The sequence below is a fragment of the Melospiza georgiana genome, chromosome 9, assembly GCF_028018845.1.
Source record: "Melospiza georgiana isolate bMelGeo1 chromosome 9, bMelGeo1.pri, whole genome shotgun sequence".
In the NCBI taxonomy this organism is placed as follows: Eukaryota; Metazoa; Chordata; class Aves; order Passeriformes; family Passerellidae; genus Melospiza; species Melospiza georgiana.
Genome location: NC_080438.1, coordinates 7,799,806 through 7,820,209, shown reverse-complemented (window position 1 = coordinate 7,820,209; position 20,404 = coordinate 7,799,806). Strand labels below are relative to the sequence as shown.

General features: G+C 41.3%; 1 protein-coding gene across 1 annotated transcript in view; it reads left to right on the top strand.

Moving 5' to 3' along the window:
• The window catches only part of HMCN1 (hemicentin 1), a 163,760-nt gene that overhangs the window by 33,350 nt on the left and 110,006 nt on the right, over positions 1–20,404 (top strand). Inside the window, exons 3-10 of the mRNA XM_058030107.1 lie at positions 1,822–1,980; positions 2,519–2,641; positions 10,013–10,184; positions 11,325–11,431; positions 13,948–14,068; positions 14,544–14,807; positions 15,065–15,209; positions 18,776–18,897. Of these exons, the coding sequence (XP_057886090.1) occupies positions 1,822–1,980; positions 2,519–2,641; positions 10,013–10,184; positions 11,325–11,431; positions 13,948–14,068; positions 14,544–14,807; positions 15,065–15,209; positions 18,776–18,897 (1,213 nt within the window). The remainder of the gene's footprint in view (positions 1–1,821; positions 1,981–2,518; positions 2,642–10,012; positions 10,185–11,324; positions 11,432–13,947; positions 14,069–14,543; positions 14,808–15,064; positions 15,210–18,775; positions 18,898–20,404) is intronic.

Genomic DNA, 20,404 nt, shown 5'->3' with positions numbered 1-20,404 from the left:
ATTATAGGAATAAAAAAGTCCATGCTTGTTCTCAGAACAGCCATTTAGCTCAGTAGTACTTTTGGTGTTCTATGTAGAAAACAGATGCTGCCATACAGAATATTATGAGATGATAATCAAGTAGACTTGAAGTGGGATAGAAATTTTCCTGTTCCAAGTAGATGTCAGCATAAATTAGCTATTATTTTGACTTTGCCCACAAATTAAAGCTTTATGTGGAAGACTCTTCTGCTGAAAGAATTTGGAAATACTGATGTATCCCATTGGACTGTATAGGCATTGCCAAGATAAAGTTCTGACATGTGTCAAAAATCTTGGAGAGTTCTCTCTTGAATTTCAGGCTGTCTGGAGTCTACCACTTGCTTTTCCCATAAAATTATGGCTACATTTAGGAGAACTGATGTTGAAAAAGAGCAGTGGTTCTTATAAGACTTACAGAAAAAGTGACCACATGCTTATTCTTTAGCATAGATGAGAAACTTATTAATATTCTTGCTTTGAAATTGGATTAAGGATACTGATAGGTTAAATTTGTTCCCGACATGAACATTTCACTAAGGACAAACAATATGAAGGACTGCTCTCTTTTTGCCTTCTTTCCCAGCATGTGTAGATTTGTACATATGTTTGTGTGAAGGCACGTTGATGGTAAAAATAAAAGAAATCAATTTTATTTTTAATACTTAATATGCAGAGATCTATTGTAGATGACAGGGCAATTTTTACAGTTTGCATCAGCTCTTTGGAAAGTTCTGTCTTCAATATGCCAAGTTAATTTTTATGTAAGTTAGCTTTTATTTAAACAGTATTTTTCCCAAATTCTTAATTCAGTGAGAAAAATGAATCCTTTCCTATAAAGTCATACTTGGAAGCATTTTGATTGAACACATGGTCTGAAAAACCTCCAGCTCTGCAGCTGCTGCAGTGCAGAGCTGTGGGAGGACAGCACCTGAGCTCCCTGTCCCAGGATGGAGTCCAGGGCAGGTTCTGGCTGCTCTGGTGTCCATAGGTGCTCCTGGAGCTGAGCTCTGCCCTGCCTGCTTGGGACCATTTCCCATCTGTCTGTGCCCATGGCCTTCTGTGGCTGCTGTGTGCTACCAGAGCAGGGGAGATGTCAGCCAGGAAGGGAGCATGTGAGTGTGGGGGGATAGAATAAATAGAAAGGTAGTATAGAAAGTAATTGTACCCCCTGAAGAGTTGCAGCTGGGTTAATTATTAAAGATTAGGAGCAGGCCTGATTTTAACAGGCCACAGCTGTAGCCAATAAGAAGAGTGTTATAAAAGAGTGGATTGGTTGGCTGAGGGAAGAACTGGAGTCAGTTGGCTGCTGTGGGGACAAGGAAGAGTCAGTGCTTGCAGGAGCTGCCCATGAGAAACATCAAGGAGGTATGAAACTCTAGAGCAATATGGAACCTTTGCAATGTAATGACAATAGAACTCTTGCACTACAATGGTAACAAATGGTGACCCCAATGTGATTTGGGAAATAGAACTCTTGCTATATATGACAACGTGTGAGTGTGGGAAATGGGGCTGTCACAAAAGCTGGAGCTGAGCAGGACGTGGATAGGAGTGACCGTGACACCAGCCAACATCAGGGCTCTTCCTTTGACTTTATTTCCCCTTTGGAATTGTCACAGTTGCTGCTTGTGAGTGTGTTACAGCACTCTGCACAAACCATAAAATTCTTAGGGTAGAAAAGGTGAATAAATGATTAGAGGCTGGGGAAGTATCTGTCTTGAATGTCCCAAAAGAAAGTAACTTATTTGGTATGTTTTTTTTCTTAAAAAAAAATTATGTTTTATTTCTACTTGTGAACAGGGTGGTGGAGACTGTCCAGAGATGAGCATTGGGGCAATAAAGATTGCTCTAGAAATTTCCCTGCCTGGCTCTTTCATCTATGTCTTTACTGATGCCCGATCCAAGGATTACAGACTGACCCATGAAGTGCTTCAACTCATCCAACAGAAACAGTCACAGGTACTGAGAGGATTTGCATTCCCAGCTGGGTTGTGTGTTTAATGCTCTGTTTTCTTGATGACTAAGGGTAGAATTCTCCTGTATGAAACTTGGTGAAATCTTTTTACAGAAGGGACCACAATACTGCATTCTAAATATTTATTTTTTTTTTAAATAGAGTTAACTGATCTGGATAAGGAAAAACTTGGTGGAATATTCTTTTACTATTGTGAATTAAATAATGGAACTGAATCTTGTACCAGTATATGTGGTTTTGGCAGCTTATCACTTATGTGGATTTTTTTTGTTGTTGTTCTAAAGGAGGTATTATGTGAATGACAGGGCTGATTGACTTTTAAAGGTATTTTTGTCTATTCCTTTTCTTCTCTATTGCTTTTTTCATCATTACTGAGTGCAATGCCTCTGTCCATGTAGAGTAACAAACCCATCTCAACTGACATATTCTTCTGTTGTCTTGCCTTAATGCTGGTGTGGCAGTGTTTTCCTCACTTGTGTACCATGTGTCCAATGATTCACTGTTTTTGTTTTTCAAATCCAGGTGGTGTTTGTGCTGACTGGAGACTGTGATGACAGGGATCATATTGGTTACAAGGTCTATGAAGAAATTGCTTCAACAAGTTCTGGTCAAATTTTTCACTTGGACAAAAAACAAGTTAATGAGGTAACTTTGATTGAGTATTGCAATCAATAAAGAAAATAAGGCAAGAGTTACACTGTAAATCTTTAAGAGAGTTGGTGGTGGGTTAGGGAGCAGAGGGGGAACTTCTAAATGTTCTGGTCTTAGTATGTGGACTCTCTTCCACCTTTCCTTTCTTTCTCCGTCTTCTGTATCAGGATGCAATTCTGTGACTTTTGTTGACAACAAGGAAGTGTGAAGTGACGTATCATGCTAGAACCTCCCCAACTGCCTTCTGCCTGTGCCAGAAGGCTTCCAGGAGAAGAGCCTTTAAAAAAGGAGCCATTCTGCGCTCTGTGTAATGTAGTAGTGTTTCTGCTCAAAACAAGAGTGCACATTTAGCTTTAAATGAGCATTTTGTGAACAAGCAAAGGACTGCTATTTAGTCTGGGCAAAAATGTTCCCCACATAGGATAGATAATGGGAGCTCTCAGGTTTCCATTGTTCACAGAGTCATGGAAATAACTTTAATTGAGGTTATCACTGCAATACTTTCACCACCTCTGCTGCCCTCCTGCTAAGTGTGGTTCCTGACCCACAGCCATGAATGAATATTTGCTTTGGGAACTTCGGTGAATCTCAGACAGGAATGAAACTTCAGAAGTGCGTGAGAAAACAGTTTGGAGAGAGGTGAAATCACATGGTATTTATCTGGAGAGCTGGAATTGTTTATAAATATTGTAAACATTCCCCTTTGAATTCCCAGTGTAGGCAATAACTAGCTGAAGTTTTTTAATAAAAATTTACCCTGGTTTGTTCCTTCTTCTTTATGTTCTAAAATTTTGACAATGATAAATGTTGGAGATAAATTGCATTTTTCTACAGCTGTTGCCTAGAAAAATTGAAGTTCTCGCTGGGAATGATAGAAACTATTGGCAGTGATGTGAGGGTGATCAAAAGGAGAAACTTCCCAGAAGATTTATCCTCCAAAAATTAGGTTAAAATTTGGAAGAAAAGAGATTACCTGTTTGGTTTGCTTCTGGCCTGCATTTTGCTATTTTGTATAAAGGGTAAAACTTCTCTGTGATACTCCATGAAATCCCTTTCTACAGAACGGATCATCATGGAACAAAATAGTCTTTAAGGGCCCTTCCAACCCAACCAATTCTGTGATCTCCTGATATTGCCAGTGGGGAATGCTCTTTGCCAGGACTGTAGTTTTAGGATAAAGGTTAGGGTAGAGTGTTGTGGTTTTGTTTTCTTCTGCTTTTGAGAGGTAGAAGTGAGCAGATAAAGCCATTTGTAGATGCTAGACAGCACCATGTTCTGGAGTGGAGATGGCATGAGCTCCTTTCCTGGGTGCGTGGTGCTGCTTTCTGAACTTGGCACTTCCCTGTTTATCAGAACACCAGCTTCTGCCTGTAAGGATAGACTGCCTTGGAGTTTTGGGTAAGGTTTTAAGCAGGGGATTTCACCCCCTTCCAGCTTCATCGCAACGTTTCTTTTGAATAAATAATCATGGAATTGTAAAGTTTTAAAATGTCCTGTGTTGCAAGATATCTTGAAGATCATCTCATTTCACCCCCTGTCATGGGCACAAACATCTTCCCCTGTTCCAGGCTGCTCCAAGCCCCATCCAGCCTGGCCTTGGACACTGCTAGGGATCCATGGACAACCACAGCTTCTCTGGGCACCCTGTGCCAGGGCCTGCCCACCTCTGCATAGGAGCAGAGGGTAAAATTAGTAGATGAAATTTTTGCAGTGTTTTCTTGAGAGAGAGGGAAAAATATGGCCTATGGCCACTGGGAAGAAGAGATGCTTAAACAGTGTAAGAGATTGCCTAAGGTGCAAAAAAAGCAAACTCTAAATAACTTTCAGAAGTCTTCCACAATAACTGCTGAACAATTTGTGTTAATGCCAAACCCAAAAGACTCTGCCATTTTAGTAATTGTTAACCTTACATAAATCTGTGTCTGGGCCAAGTGACTGTAAAAATGAGTTGGCCAAATTGCTGCTGTCCCCAGTAAAACCTTCTCTGTGGTTTCAGTTCTGGATCAGCATTGATTCCAAGAAGCACATCCACCAGTGGGTGGATGCAAACAAACAAGACATCTCACAGAGATCTGATCAGCTGTTTGTGGGATACCCCTCAGGCAGGATTCAGCTCTAATCAAGCAATCATGCTTGCCCTCCTTTTTCTCTGAGGAGTTGATGATGTGTAAAGAATGCAGTTTATAAATGCTGAAGCACACTCACCGTTGTGGGCAGAGACAGCCAGTGCTGGATTGGGGATTAGGGAGTAGCTACAAAGTCCCTGCCGAGTACCCTGCCAAACCAACGACTTGTTTTCTTAAAACATTTTGATTATTCTACCCCCCAAAAACTCAAACAAAGCTATTTTTAGTATATAAAGTTTCAAACCATTCCTCTTGTTCTTGCCCTTTGAGCATTAAGTGCAGAATGAAGCAATATTCTAAGCTAGATACCAGGAAACACAGCAAAACAGTACTTGATACACATCCAATGCTTGTGTACTGAGAAGACTATGAAAACTTGATGCCTTTTTTTTTACTTCTGAAAAACATGTTCTAATTTCAAATACTACAATGAACTAGGGCAAAATTATTAGTGATTGACAAAGTTGTGTTGGGTTCAGTCCAGCAAAGCATGAAATACATATGTATCTCCACTTACCTGCTGAAGGTAGCTCATCTTAAGAGTCTGGGATGAAGGTCCTGTTTCTACAAACTCACTGTGATTTCTGTGCATTAGATAAATGAGAATATTTATCTAGTTAGAGTATCAAGATCCTGTCCATGGGAGTGTTCAAGGCCCATGTTGGGGCTCTGAAAAACCTGGCCTATTGGAAGGTGTCCCTGCCTATGGCAGAGGCTGAGACAAGGTGGGCTTTACTGTCCCTTCCAACATGAACCATTATAGGACCATAATATTCTGAGATGTTGTCCCCAGTGTCTTGGAAAGCCTTTATCAAAGTGCTTTATCAAAGCATTGAAGTCCTGGTTTTGAAAAGTGTTTCTTTAGGTGAGATTTCTCTGGTTGCTTTTGTAGACTCAGGGCTTAATTTACAATAATTGCTTGAAATTTAAATGAATCACAGAATATCCAGAGCTGGAGAGGATCCCTGCAAGGATTGAGTCCAGCCCCTGTCCCTGCCCAGACACCCCAACAATCCCACCCTGTGCATCCCTGGCAGCATTGTCCAAACCCTCCTGGAGCTCTGGCAGCCTTGGGGCTGTGCCCATTCCCTGGGGAGCCTGGGCAGTGCCAGCACCCTCTGGGGAAGAACCTTTCCTGATATCCAGCCTGACCGGCCCTGGCACAGCTCCAGCCATTCCCTCAGGTTGTCTTCTCATGGCATTGAGAATATTCATCAAGCACGGGTTAAATTTCTTGTTAGGAGCAGATTCTCTATTTTCATAACTGTGTCCGGTTTCCAAAAGGTACTAATTTTGACTTGAGCTGAAGTTACATTCCACCACACCTAATTATCCTTCTGTAAGGAAATTCCTGTAAATGGTTGTGATGCCCAAGGGTTTGTAATGATGCTAGAGGGGGTGTTGAGATGAACTGTGATGATCAGCAGAGTGTGAATATGGTGCTGTGGAAAATAGTGGAGATTTATTAGTCATTGGCAGTTCAGGTCATGTCTCCAGGTCGTTTTGATTGTTTGTGGCAAAACTGAGTCATTCCTATGTCTGATGAACTGGATTGATCAGCGTAGAGCTAGGAGTTCACAAGGACTGAGCTGGTGAGTGGTCTTTTTCCATTTCTTTTAGTGTTGAAACACTTGATTTTTCTTACTTCTAACCTTTCTGTAAGAAGGGAAGAATTCCTGTCCTTAAACTGCCTAAAAATACATATTTCTTCCTGATTTTTAAAATAAGTAGAAATGTGTCTTCCATATACAGAACATTAATGGGAGGAGAACTGAGAATGACATGGGGGCGCAGCTTGGACTTTGATGGAAGAAAGGGGGTGCTGTTGAGTGACTTGAAAGCTGGATGAACCTATATGGGGAAAAAAAGAGAGTTTGGAATTGGATGAGAAGCTTGTGAATGAAAGGGTGCTATGGATGAGATGAGATTGAGGGGGCACTGAAGACAGGACTGGTGACAGAACATTTACAAAAGATGAGGCAAAAGGGGTTGTTATTGTGGGGAAAGTATCATCTGTAAGATCACAGGGTATGGGGTCTGGTGGTGTTCACTCACAAGTGCTCTGCTGTAGATAAACGTCCCTAAACCCACTGGGAACATCCCATTTCTGCTGGCTCTTACTCCTCCCAGGGGATGGCAACACAAGGGTTACACCAACACAGCTGGGGTTGATGTTACAGGTTCCTGCTGTGCATGACCAGTGTGTGTTTGGATCATACTGCAGAGGAAGCAATTTCCAATCTTGTTTCACTCAGTTTAAGGTGTAAAAGGCCCCTCCACTACTTTTCAAGGATGCAACACAGGTGACAAAGTCAAAAGTTCAAAATTACATTATAGAATGAAAGTTTCTTGCATACCTCTGTTTTTTGCCTTTTCTTCTCCCTGGTCCCAAACAGGCATTATCCATTTTCATAGAAAAAGGAGGAGAAAGGTTTCATGGGAGAAGCAGCTGAATGCTTCTATTCTGAAGATACATAATGTACAGTGAATACCAAACAAAGTAAGGAAAAACAAATAGTTACAGCTGGTCTTTCTCTATTTTCTATGGAATTTGGAGTCTCTGGAAAAAATAAACCATGATCATGTACCTAAGGCTTTTGTCATAAAGCAACTGCAGAAGGGCTTTTGAAAGTGGACAGGCTTAGTTCTTGTGGTTCCTAACTTTGAAGAGCTTGAGAGCCAACACTAAAACTTTTCAGTTGTCTGGTTTTCATATATGTTATATATATAATTCATGGTTTATTTTTACAGTAATGTTCTCTCATGCACTATCTCAGTTATATTTTTTATGTGCATTTGAAAACCTTATTAGAACATTTTTCCTCTTTGGGTGTAAGTGTGAAGCTAAATTTACTTCAGCAATGAAATGGTTAATCTGAAACCCCGTTGCTTTGACTGCTTGAGAAATATTCTTGAGTCCCAGAATAAACAAATGGGAATAGAGGCCATACTCCACAGATTTTCCAGGTTTCACTATGCATTCCAAGAAATGACCTGACAGCAGGGCAGGTTGCAAGAGCAAATTTTCTGGGGAAAAGTTATAAATCATTGCTCTATTTGCCCTTCCCCCTCTAATAAAATTCATCACGTCACATTTTGGCAGAAGAACAAAAGCTGCTGTTCTTTTGGGGGCTTTCTGTAAAGGTCTCAGAGGAGAAAAAACCTACTTCTAAACCAGTGTTACAGCATTATTGCAAAGCTCTTTGGAATGACAGGGTTGGGAAATGGATCTCCCAGAATTGCCTATTGAACTTACACAAGCAAGCTGCTGCCAGACTGCAGACAGCTGGGTTGTTCTGTTGCCTTCTATTTTCAGTTTTGATCTTGAAAAACTCTCAGAAACTGAAGTTCGTATGGGTTCATTTAATTTTACAATTCATTTAAAAACTTACCTGTGGAGATGGTATCCTGGAATTAAATGGGAACTTTTCCATATACCTCATACAAAAAAGTGTCGTGTTCATCTCACTGGGAGTAGAACATTGAAATTTCTTTGGAAGCATTTTTGGGCCCAGATGTATAATTTCTAAAGTGGAACTTAAATGAGCTGGATCTTTTTGAAGCCTCGATTCCTGTTCCAGGCTTTGTCTAAAGCAAACACAAGTTGCTCCCTAGCTGGTGTCACCAGCTGTTGCACAAACCCCAGTTCTCTCTTGGGCCACGTTGCTGTGGCGCCTTGAGCAGCATGGGCAGTTTTACTGTGATTTTTTGGTATGTTGTTTTGCAAACATGCCCAAGCAGCTCACTTGTGCACACCCTTGGTGAGGGGACACCTGGTCAGTGCTGTCTCACCCTGTGCTGGGAGCACTCATTACAGCTCAGGTGGGACATTCCTAAGAGTGAAAGGGCAATGATTGATGAAAACCTGCCCCCGCCATTTCAAATGTGTTTTCAATGACATTTATTTAAACTTATTTCCTTCCACAAAGGTTGCTGGGCATTCATACTGTTACTTATGAGAACAAGTACACTTCTGTAGGAGGCTGGAATCTAGTTTCTATCCCAAAGTCATCTCACACACAAACCTATGGCATATTTCTATTTCTTAAATGATAAAGTAGGCAAGTAATGCAGAATAAACCAGGGGAATGAGGTTCTTTTGGGCAATGTGTTGAATTGGGTCCTAGGTTGAAGGACTTGCCCTGGAGACCCCCAGTACTGACAGGTAACACTTGATCTTAATTTCTTGCTGGTTTCAAAGTCTTGAACTGACATAACCAAAAGACAGCTCTCCTTTACAAAATGTTTCCCAAGCCACCATGGTCAACTGCAGCTTTAACCATGGTTCAGTATTACTGTGAGTCACATGCACATTGCTACACAAACCAAATATTACTTCAGTGGGATTTTAAAAATATGCTGCAGCTCTATGATGTACAGAGGTGATGCAAAATCATATAGTTTGACAAACCAGGTGTGTTTCTGGGGAGGCTGGGTTGGTTGTGGTGGGTTTCCCTTGGCTGGTTGTCAGGCTCTCTCTCAGCCACTCACTCATCCCTTGCAAAGGAGGAATGGGTTGAGGAAGCTTGAGATAAAGGCAGGGAAGTCACCAGTTGTTGTTGAGGACAAGACAAAGTTGGCTTAAGGAAAATTACTTTGTTGCCAATTAAAATAGATATTCAATTATTCCTTCAGGCGGCGGGAAGCAAAGACAGGTCCACTTTGCCTCCACTTGCCCAACTCAACTCTTCCCCTGATTCCTTCTCCCTCCCCCAGTGCCATCAGGAATGGGGTTGTGGTCAGTACATACAGGTTTCTCTTGGCTGCTCTGCCTCTTCACACCCTTCCTTTCCTTCACTGTGGGTTCTCCCATGGCTGCTGTCCTGTCCTTGCTGTGGGAGCCTCTGTGCCCTGCAGGGACGTACTATCCAAAGCTGTGTTCCCCTCCAATCCCACCTCTGTGCTGTGCCTAACAGTAACTTGTATTAGGTGTTTTAGGGGAAAAAAAACCGGAGAAGTCCAGAGATAGCAATTACTCAGTACATTCCTTTTAAAATTTACTTGTGGTTGTTGTGTAGAGATATATCCAGGTGTGCTAGTGTACTCCTTTACACACCATGCTGACCATGGCTTTGCTAGTATCTTCTATTAAAGTTGCATTTCCTTTAAATATTCACATTTTAAAAAATAAATCAATATGGAATCTCTACAAGATAGTAGAGAGAGGCATTTCAGCAGAAAATATTTCAACAGCCAGTACTGCTGACAGTATAGTAACAACTGTTCTTTTCTCTTCTAGGTGTTAAAATGGGTTGAAGAAGCAGTTCAAGCCTCCAAAGTGCATCTCTTGTCTACAGACCATCTGTCCATGGCTGTAAATACTTGGCAGATCCCTTTTGATCCCAGTCTGAAGGAAGTTACAGTGTCCTTGAGTGGTCCTTCACCAGCAATGGAGATTCATAATCCTCTAGGTGAAGTACTTTATACTTTCTTTTGTGATAGTGGAAAAAGGGAAGGAAATATCCCTTCTGGTATTTAATTTTTTTTTCCAATATTCCATGGGTTTTTTTCACTTGGAGGAAACTGGAAAACTTCCTTATTCTGTCTACTTCATCTCACTTCTTTGTTATTGTTTGTCCTTTCATTCTGGATTACTGGACACTTGAGTCTTTCATCTGTTTTTATATTCCCTGAACCATCATTTAAGGCTTGTACATGCTGGTTGGGTTTTATGTGAGGAAAGTTCAGCCATGGTCTAGCTTTTTTGAACTGAGAACATTCAGAACCAAACCTGTCTCCCCTGCCCATCTCCAGCTGAGCAGTGTGTGATGGGGAATGCAACGACAGACTTGGAGCTAATCTGTAATTGAAGCTATTTTGAACAAATCTGTTGTTTATTATTAAGTTGATGCCCTAGGAACTTGGAACAGCACTCCAGAAATAAATTTGGATCATATTTTGTATTCTCTGAATGACTTTTGCCTAAGGATATTGCTTGAGTAGCTGGGAAATATTTTATGCCCAGGATGGGTTCCCTGCAATGTGCTCTGGTCTGGTCTGTCCTGCACTGAGGCATTCTTGCTTACAGGAAGGAGATTTGCTCAATGTCTGTGTTCAAGCCATGACAACACACAGTCCTGGGTGCAAGTGTCAGGCTTCCCTGAAGTGATGACCTCTTTTTGGCCTTTTTCATAAATCAGCTCCATGCATCTAAATCCACAGGGGTTCACTGAAATTACTCAAGGCAAATCTTGTAGGTTTTGAAAATGGGCACTGGGACGTCCCAGTCTCCACTTCTTCTTTCCCTTTAGTGCTCTGAAAGAGCCAGATGAGTTTAGGGCTGATGATTCTTCAGGGTCAGCCTTTAGGGAGCAAAATCCCTTTCTAGAGGGCCATTTCCTGCACACAACCACCCACATATAAATGAACATTTTCAGTATTCTGTCAGAGAATTATAGGGAATTTTGACTGTTGTAAATGTCATTGATTGCGAAGTAATAAGTCAAGTATAGAAATACATGGGTCCAAACCAAATGTATTACTCTCTGTTTTTTAAAAGCAATGCTGTGTTTACTCCATTCTGTATTTGGTTCCTGTTTCTGTTTTTTCAGGCAAGCAGCTCAGTAAGGCATCAGGACTGAATGAATTGCTAAATATCCAAAACTCTGCAAAGGTAGTAAATGTCAAAGATCCAGAGCCTGGAACATGGACAATTAAGGTAAAGTTATTGCAGAACTTCTGTATGATTGTCCTGTAGCATATAAGGGGGTTGTATAATGATTTGCTGTGTTATTTGCCATAGATACTTATAGCTGAGTCTGTGTTACAGTAAATGTCCTGTGATCTTGTATTTAATATTGTTGTATACCTCTTTATGTAGGTAAAGCTGCATGATCCCAGCTTTCCTAAATAGATGTGGAAACAATCCTACTGGTGTAGATCCTTTCTGACTGAACTATTCCATTGTAGCAGTGTAAATACTCTATAGTCATTTTTGGAGGGGAAGGCACCCGGGTGAGGCACTTTATAGGCAGTGTTGAATGGATCCTGCTGTGCATTGTCCCTGCCCTAAGCACAGAGGTGCTTTGAAAAGGACCATTAATTCACACACAGCCCTGGGGGAAGCTGTTGATCCTGCTGCAGAACTGCGGCTACAAAAGCATGTTGAGCTCAGCAGCTCTGGGGAGAATTGTTTGAATGTCTGTCTAGGACTGGGGGCTTATCAAACGAGGGACAGGGACTTTTTAAATGGGCAGATATATGGGACAAGAGGGAAAGGTTTTTAACTGCCAGAGGGGAGGGCTGGATGGGCTATTGGGAAGGAATTGTTCCCTGTGAGGGTGGGCAGGCCCTGGCACAGGGTGCCCAGAGAAGCTGTGGCTGCCCCTGGATCCCTGGAGTGTCCAAGGCCAGGCTGGATGGGGCTTGGAGCACCTTGGGATAGTGGAAGGTGTCCCTGCCCATGGCAGGGGTGGCACTGGGTGACTTTTTAAGATAATTTCCAGTTCCACGGTTCTATGACCAAAAGTGCTGAAAACCAGTACAGAGACAACTTGGTGGGCTATTAAAAGTGAAAAAGGTTTAGGTTCTGCTGGGCATAGTGATGTGATCCACATAGAGTCCTGAGACCTTTTCCTACAAGTCAGTGCTTTAGGATTCACTTCTGTCACTTGCTGGAGACTTATAGGGTGAGAGCAATTATTTGATGTTGTTTGCAAGGCAGGAAAGCATCTTTCACAAATATGTATTTGCACTTTTGATTATACTCATCCAACCTGGTAGGGGAAACACTAATGGACAGTCTCTGTAATCCATGTTCAACTACAAATAATGAGAAGAGACCTAAAGATAATAATTGGAAAGCAGTCCTGTGTGATAAAACTAATTCCTTGTGTTTGCCTAAATACCTTCAGCTCCTAGATGTTACAGTGAGAGATGTGTTTATTGTTATTAGGAAATGGTAAAATTTTATAAGGTTATTCTGGCCTTAAAATTTGCAAATATCCAAAGGTCTGAGTAATTCATAAAGAGAAATGATTTCCCAGTATATTTTTCTGTGGGTTGTTTACTTGGCTTTAGTAACTGGCTTGGTTTATTTACACAAACATTTTAAGACTTAAGCTTTGTGAAAAATTTTATTCACACCATAAACTCCTTATAGAGATGCACCAAGCTATAAAACCAGAATTTTATCACTGAATTTATCTAATGAAAATTTAACTGGCAATTAACGCTTGATACCTTGAGATGTTTGGCACAATTAAACATTTCTTTATATTGTCAACAGCTGGCTTATATAAGAAAGGTTTTAGTGGTTCTATTTCTGAGGTGAAAGGATAACTAAATAAAAGGAAATATGTTTTAATCACATAGACATGGATTTGTCATGGTGTCTAATGCCTGTCCAAAGGCTGTTAGAAGAAACAACTGTTTAATTTGGTACTCACATGCAGCAGTGGCAGAGGGAGTTACTCTGGGGTAACCTCTCCCAGAGAGCTACAGGAATTTGAGAATGAATCGGGTAAAACTCCAGGGAAAGCTCAGTAGAAGCTTCCAGACATGTGAAGGGTGTAGAAGTAGGTGAGGAGGAAAAACCAGGGGTTCCTGTGCACCTTTGGCAAGTAGCACCTGGCCTTTCTTTCTCTGCATAGAATTAGGAACTAACTTATTATAACTTTGATTTGTCTTCTTTGATTTGTCTTCTAAGATGTGCATCAAAGCAGCTGTACTCTTCAGAACATGAAGCTCAGGCTGTTCAAGGGTGATGGATGGGTGGGGGTTGTTCTGATTTGTTTTTTGCTGATTGGAGCAGAATGACCAGTTGAGGGTACAAGGGTACAGAACAGAGGTACCTGTGCATCCTCTGTTCCCCCTTGGCCAGGGAAGAGAAGCACCTTTAATGCATAGATTTTTCTGTTGAGTTCTGATTCACTCACCATTTTCTAGTGGAGTTTGTAATGGTCAGGTCCTAACTCCCAGACCAGTGTCATTGCAGGCAATTAGTTGTGGATTTGTTGGTGTGATTTCCTTCCAAGACAAACTGGCTGTCTTTGCTGACACCACAGTTGTAGGGCTGGGTGTGAAAGCAAAGCTTTTTTCAAGGTGCTTTTCCTTACCACTTAGCCATAAGGCTGTGCTGCTGTGAGCCATGCTGGAGCCAGTCTCTGAGCTCAGGGCTGGCTCAGCTGTGTGCAGTGCCTGCAGTGCTGGTTCCATGTGCTGCCTGTTTTGCAGACCTCGAGCAGCGGGAGGCACTCTGTGCGCATCACGGGGCTCAGCACCATCGACTTCAGGGCTGGCTTCTCCAGAAAGCCCACCTTGGACTTCAAGAAAACATCCAGCAGGCCAGTGCAAGGTTTGTTTCCACTTCATGTTAAATACCTTCAGGCCCCCAGAATCAAGTACAGCTCTATGACGAGCTTTGTGATAATTTTGGGGATGCTGTGGGTTGGTTCCTGGGAAGGGGCTTTGTGTGACATAAATACAGATATTCTTAACTATGCCTCAGAATCCAGTGCTGTTTCTGTTATTTTTGGAGCTTCTGAAAAAGGCTTTGACCTAGAGGCACGGTGAGGAGTGAATAAAGAAGCTGCTTTTTCAGAAACACCTGTTGGAAATCAGTAATTTAAACTCTCCCCAGCTGTGTCTCCTCATGGCTAATAAGCAGAGCTCAGCTGAGCACAATTTAGTCTTTCCCTACTCAGTAGGTAAAGGCTGGAGCTGAATGCTGCATTCATGGAGTAGTGAGCCATGCAGATGGAATTTAATCTTTCATGTTTTAATTATCTGTTTTCTTTAGCACTTAAAATAGTGTGTTTCTGTTTTTCTAGGGATTCCTACCTTCATGCTGCTGAATACCACAGGGATCCTGCTTCCAGCTAGAGTAGACCGTCTGGAACTTCTGAGTATTACAGGGGAGCTCCTTAAGACCTTGCCTGTGAGATACTATCCTGACAGAAAGCCCTATGGACTATGGAATATTTCTGACTTCATTCCACCAGATGAAGCTTTTTTTGTTAAAATTACGGGCTATGACAAGGATGGTTATCTTTTTCAGAGAGTTTCAAGTGTTTTGTTTTCTAGTATTATTCCTGGTAAGTGACTTTAACTTGAATTGACTGTTCATTTGTCTCATCTGTGTCAGTTGAAACTGAAGTCTTGTATGCTTTTATAACTTATGCAAGTACTTTCTGTGCTGTTCCCTTCCAAAGTTGTGTCTCTAGTTCATAATGGTCAATACCCACTAAGTGGAGATTTATCAGAAATTGAGCTTCCTTTTAACAAAAGGAAAGGATGGCATGTGTGTGAGTAGCTGTTAATATACTTTCTGGGGAATGTTTTCTTTCTTCAGATGCCCCCAAAGTTACAATGCCCATGAAGACTCCAGGATATTATTTACAGCCAGGCTCTGTTCCTTGCCACGTTGACAGCCTTATACCTTTTACTCAGAGGTTTACTAAAAATGGAGTCAAACTGGGAGTGGATCAGTTCTTCAAGTAAGTAGTGACCTTTTTTCACAATGCTGCTTCATTTCCTATTTATAGCTTATGAATTCTATTATTTTTTACTGCTATGTGCTGTCTACATCCTGCTGCTTCTAGTCTATTATTTTTGGTGCTCTTCATCAGGAAAGCTGTATTTTATGGAGATATTGATAATATTTATATACAGAGAGATATATCTATATATCATGTATAGAGGAGGATATACACTCTGCGTGTGATGGGATTTATAAGGTTCTGGCCTAAATTCCCCTCAAATGTGTGCTCTGAAGTTATGATAAACTGGATCTAAAAGTCTAGAAGGCAAATGGTTTTAATTTATATTTTTAAATATTATGCAAAATTGGTAACTAGCTTTGTTTATTAAACACACCCCTCACTCTGGCCCCAGTGATATGTAGATGAATGGGCATACATTAATTTGTTTGATTTTTAATGCCTTTCGTGGAGGCCCTAGAAGTATGTCCTATGACTTGCCCTAGAAACCTTCATCTTCAGAAAATCTCTCAAAATAGCAAAATTTATGTGGGATATACCAGAAGGCTCTTCAGATTTCTGTATAGAAAAATAATTGTTTGCTCTTTCTTTGTAGGGTGAGAGAATAATAATAAAGAAAAGGTTAATTAGTTAAAATACTCATAAAGTGCCCCTTTTGATTCTGTTTGTTAAAACCAAAAGGGAAGGGTGCCCTAGGAAACACGGTCAGCAGCCTCCTGTGCAGCCCAGAGCACCTCAGGAGCAGACTGTAGGCTAAACTCTGCATTCCCCAGCAGGTACAGCATACCCAAGTGAGCACATCCTGCAGCTCCCTTGTGCACTGCTGGCAGTGGGAAATGCTGCAGCTTGGTGTGGTTTGGGTTTTAATGAGGTGCCACTGACACAGTCAGCCCCAGCACAGCGCATACTTGGGCTGCTGTGTAATGTTTTCCATTCCTTAGGTATCAAACCCCAGACTTCTCCTTGTTCTTCACACATCCAGCACCGCTGATTCGGCCACGGTTTTCTTTTTTCTGTTACAGAGCGGATGAATGAACACATCATCCAATTTAATTTAACAAAACATATCTCAAGCCAGATATTGTTAGTCACAGTTAAATAGGATCTAATTCAGCTTGGCTTGTTTACCTCGTATTTGTAGTGAAGTTCCAGGCAGGGTTTGTCCAGCAGGGTTTGTTCAGTGCAGATTTGAACTGTGGTATTCCTCTGCATTGAATGAGTTTTGTTTTGGTGTTGAGATGTCTTCACTCAACTGTTTTAATATTTATTTTAAAACCTAAATGGTTTATGAGTTGAATATTGTATTTCTATTGTGACAGTTGTCTGTGTGAAAATACCCTTAGAATGACTACAGGCTCAAGGTTCATTAGGAGAACAGACCTTGAAATCTGAATTATTTTTTTTACTTTATTTCCAGAGGTACTATCAGCTCCAATAATAATTCATAATTTTTAATTAAGAACATGGGTTAGGAAGAACAAATTTTTGTCAAGTTCTAACAGTTTTGTCTTTCTACATTTCTGCATCCTGTGGTACCGTAGTAAGAAAAATTGTGTTTTGCTCAATATCCCAGTTAACTTTTTACCAGCCTGATAAAGGAGGTCAAGAGCAGTAGTTGAGCACCTCATTCCAGTGGGCAGTGGGAGCTGAGCAGTCCATTCTGAATTAGAAATAGCAGATCCCACCAATCCTGCAGAGATTAGAACCAGCGAAAATAAGACCTTAAATTCTGACAAGGAAGGCAATTAATGTAGTTAATCAAAATACCAATCATGATAATTAAAAAATTCACTGATAATCAACTGCTGTTTGTGGTTCCTATTCAAGTCTAGTAAACTATGCAGAATATATCCCTCCAAACCATGTGCTAGGAAGTGAAATTATAGATTTCATTTCTGCCTGTGAGCTCCCAGCTGGGTCTGGAGCAGCATGGTCGGGGTGTCCAGGAGGTGAGGTCTGACACAACCCAAGCACCACCATGCTCTTTGCATGACTGAGAGCCAGGGGTTCATTTGGGCTGGGGAGTTTGAGTGTTTGTAGTTGCCCAGCTGCCCACACAAACAGCCCAGTCAGCAGATTACATGTACAGTAAAATGAATTTGGTAGATAGCAGTGGTGCTGGAAGGTACTGAATTATCCCATGACATGTGCTGTGATTTGTGTGCAGTTACAGCTCCTCACCCAGTGCCCGTGTGTGGAGCAAATGCCCTGAGCTATGTTAGTCCTTGCTGCCAGTGTTGGTTTGATTTCTAAATTTTTCTTTAATAGTCCACCACAGGTCTTTGTTTTGCCAAGCTGTTCCATGCCCCTGGGCACATTTCCCTTTGTGCTTCTGTTCTCAAGGCTTCCATGTTTGACATCTGGCATGTAGCACAAGTCAGGAAGGAAGCAGAACAGGATTGCCTAACCTCACTTTTAACATACTTTCCACGAAATAAAGGAGTTTCTCACTCATTATTTGGAAGAAACACCACCTTATTCTTTAGTGCTGGCAATTGCTGCCATGTCCATGTGCCAGCATTGCAGTGGGAAATGTCATAGATTTGAAGTATGATATATTAGGTTATCTAGAGTAAGTATGAAGTAAGAGGGAACAAGTAGAAAGCCATTTAAGGTCACTGTAGACTGTTTTCATTTGTGGTGTGGTTGGATTGTCTGTCTCATGGTGCTACAGCATTGACCTTCCATGCATATTCCAAGTCTCTTGTTCCTTCTGTATCCTTTAAGGGCTGATAAATCAATCTATTCAGACAAACAAAGGGGTCATTAATGTAGTGTTTTCCTGTAATGTGGCAATTACTTGCCAAAGCTCTCACAGATATTTTGGTGCTTATCAGTTTTGTTTGTGTGCCATAGCAACAGGCCATGGGGAGCACTGGGATAGTGCAGAACCACTGGTTTGCTCATTTATGTTGTCCTCTGTGTGTCTGCAGCACCAGAAGTTTATAAAATGTGGTTTTATATCATGAGAGACTGAAAATGTTTGTTTTGAAGTGCATGTAAGCAGCCTACATAGCTACAATTTTATTCCCTTCTTGCTTTCACATTGTGTGTGATACCAACATGGTGTTACTGCCCAGCAGCCTTGGCCTTGCTGGGATCTAGATAGTACCTGCAGTGCTTCTCTGGATTGCTGTACCTGTGAGTTTGGGAAGCTCAAGTGGGAGGATGAGACCTTGTTGCCTTTGCTGGTAAGAGGCATGGGTTTGGTACCACACACTGGCTCTGCACAGAAACTTGCTGGCTTCAGGGAATGTGTCATCTCAGGTGGTAAATACAACAGAGCACAAGCAGCTGAGGGAATGACAGCAAATACACTGCATTTGGGTATTGTGTGACAACTGCTGACTTGTTAAAGGTTTAGTTTTTGATGTGCAAGTGGGACATTCTGCAAAATCTTAGGAGAAAATGCCATCCATAAAGTGACGTCCAATTTGATTCATCCGAAGGTCTGTCATGCCTCTTGGTGATTGTGAAACTCTCTTATGCCTGCAGTCAGGAAACCAAGCTGGTGCAGGTCTTGGTTCCTTGAGGGATTCAGTGGGTGCCCTTTTCTCCTGCAGAGAGTCATCCAGCATGAGCTGGGACATTGCCCAGGTGTCCGTGTCCGACGAGGGCTTCTATGAGTGCGTGGCCAGCAGCACTGCGGGGACAGGACGCGCGCAGACGTTCCTCGACGTGTCAGGTGCGTCCCAGCCGCCCTTCTGGGGTGGGCGACTTGGGTACAACACCTAAGAAAGGCACATAGGGCTGATATAATACATCCCCAGTTTTAAATGTATTTTTAATTACTGTGTTTTTTCCTTACCTGTGTCCACAAGTGAGCTGAGGTTTATTCAACAAACCTGTTTTAAATATTAAATTTGGTTTTCTTTTAGTTCCTTCTATCAGTTGGACTTGCAGAATAGATCTGACCTGTAGAATCCAAAACTTAAATCTTAGATTTCAACTGTTCTTGTTTTTATTTCACTTTGTAGCAATTATATGTTGACTTGGTTGTATGTATGTATGATTGTATGTATTAAATCTTTAAAATGTCAATGTATGTATCTGTTATCTGATAGACAAGGAAGTAAGAAACTTGTGTTCAAATTTTTGCTTTTTTACAATACAAAATTCGGTAAATTGTTGGAAATCTCATCTATTATCTTGAATTTCTTAAAAGTGGTAATAAATGTGAGGAAGTAAAATGAACGAGGTAAAAAGTAGGGCTTATCACAAAGATAATTTTGAATAAACAGTATGCTTATTTCTGTCTGTGGGTGGATGGATTAGACCCCTGCCCATACTATAGCAAATTTTGTCACTTAATTTTTCAGTTGCAGTGTAGACAGAGTGAGAGGGAAAAATAATTTCTGATTTGTAGTAAAAATCAATTCTATACAGCCTTGTGTTGGTGTTGATCAGATATGAGTCTTGGAGCAAGTGAAAACTGTTGCTGGTGAGCTGGAAAAACACTGGAGGAGATAATCTGTGACAGGGAGGAATGGGAGAACTCAGAACAACATTTTCAACTCAGGGTTTCATTTAAGGGCTTGAAATTAAAGTTGTCTTGCCTCTTATCTCTTGCAGTAGCTACTCCAGGTAGCCACTGCAGGTGGGTTATGAATCACAGAATCACAAAACAATTCAGGCTGGAGGCACCTTTAGAAGTCATCTAGTCCAATTCACAGCTCAAAGGGAATTAGCTTCCAGGCTTGATTATGTTTTTCAGGAACTTGTCCAATCAATCTTTGAATGTCCCCAAGGGTGGAGATTTCACAAGTTCGTGGGCAGCCTTCAGTGCTTAACTACCCCCACTAGGAAAATACTTTGTATATCTGATTGGAATTTCCCCTGCTGCATGTTATGAAGAAAGACTGTCATCTTTTTTTTCCCCTCTCCTGTGCCCTGAGAACACTCTCATTGTGTATTCCCTAAAACAACCCTCTCAGTAGCTGAAGAGGGTGGCTCCATAACCCTTCACCTTCCCTTTTCCAGGCAAAGGTGTTCCTTTCATTGTACTATGAGCAAATTCTAAGAAACCAGTGTGATAGCATTGATTTTATGCAAGGCAAAGTTTGGAGAGAAAGAGTCCTCTTAGACCAAAGGATGCATTTGAGGAGAGGAACATCCTTTTATTCACATGAAGTAGTGAGTAGAAGGAACAGTAACATCTGTCCTAACCCAAGTCTTGGTTCTAGAGCACTAGT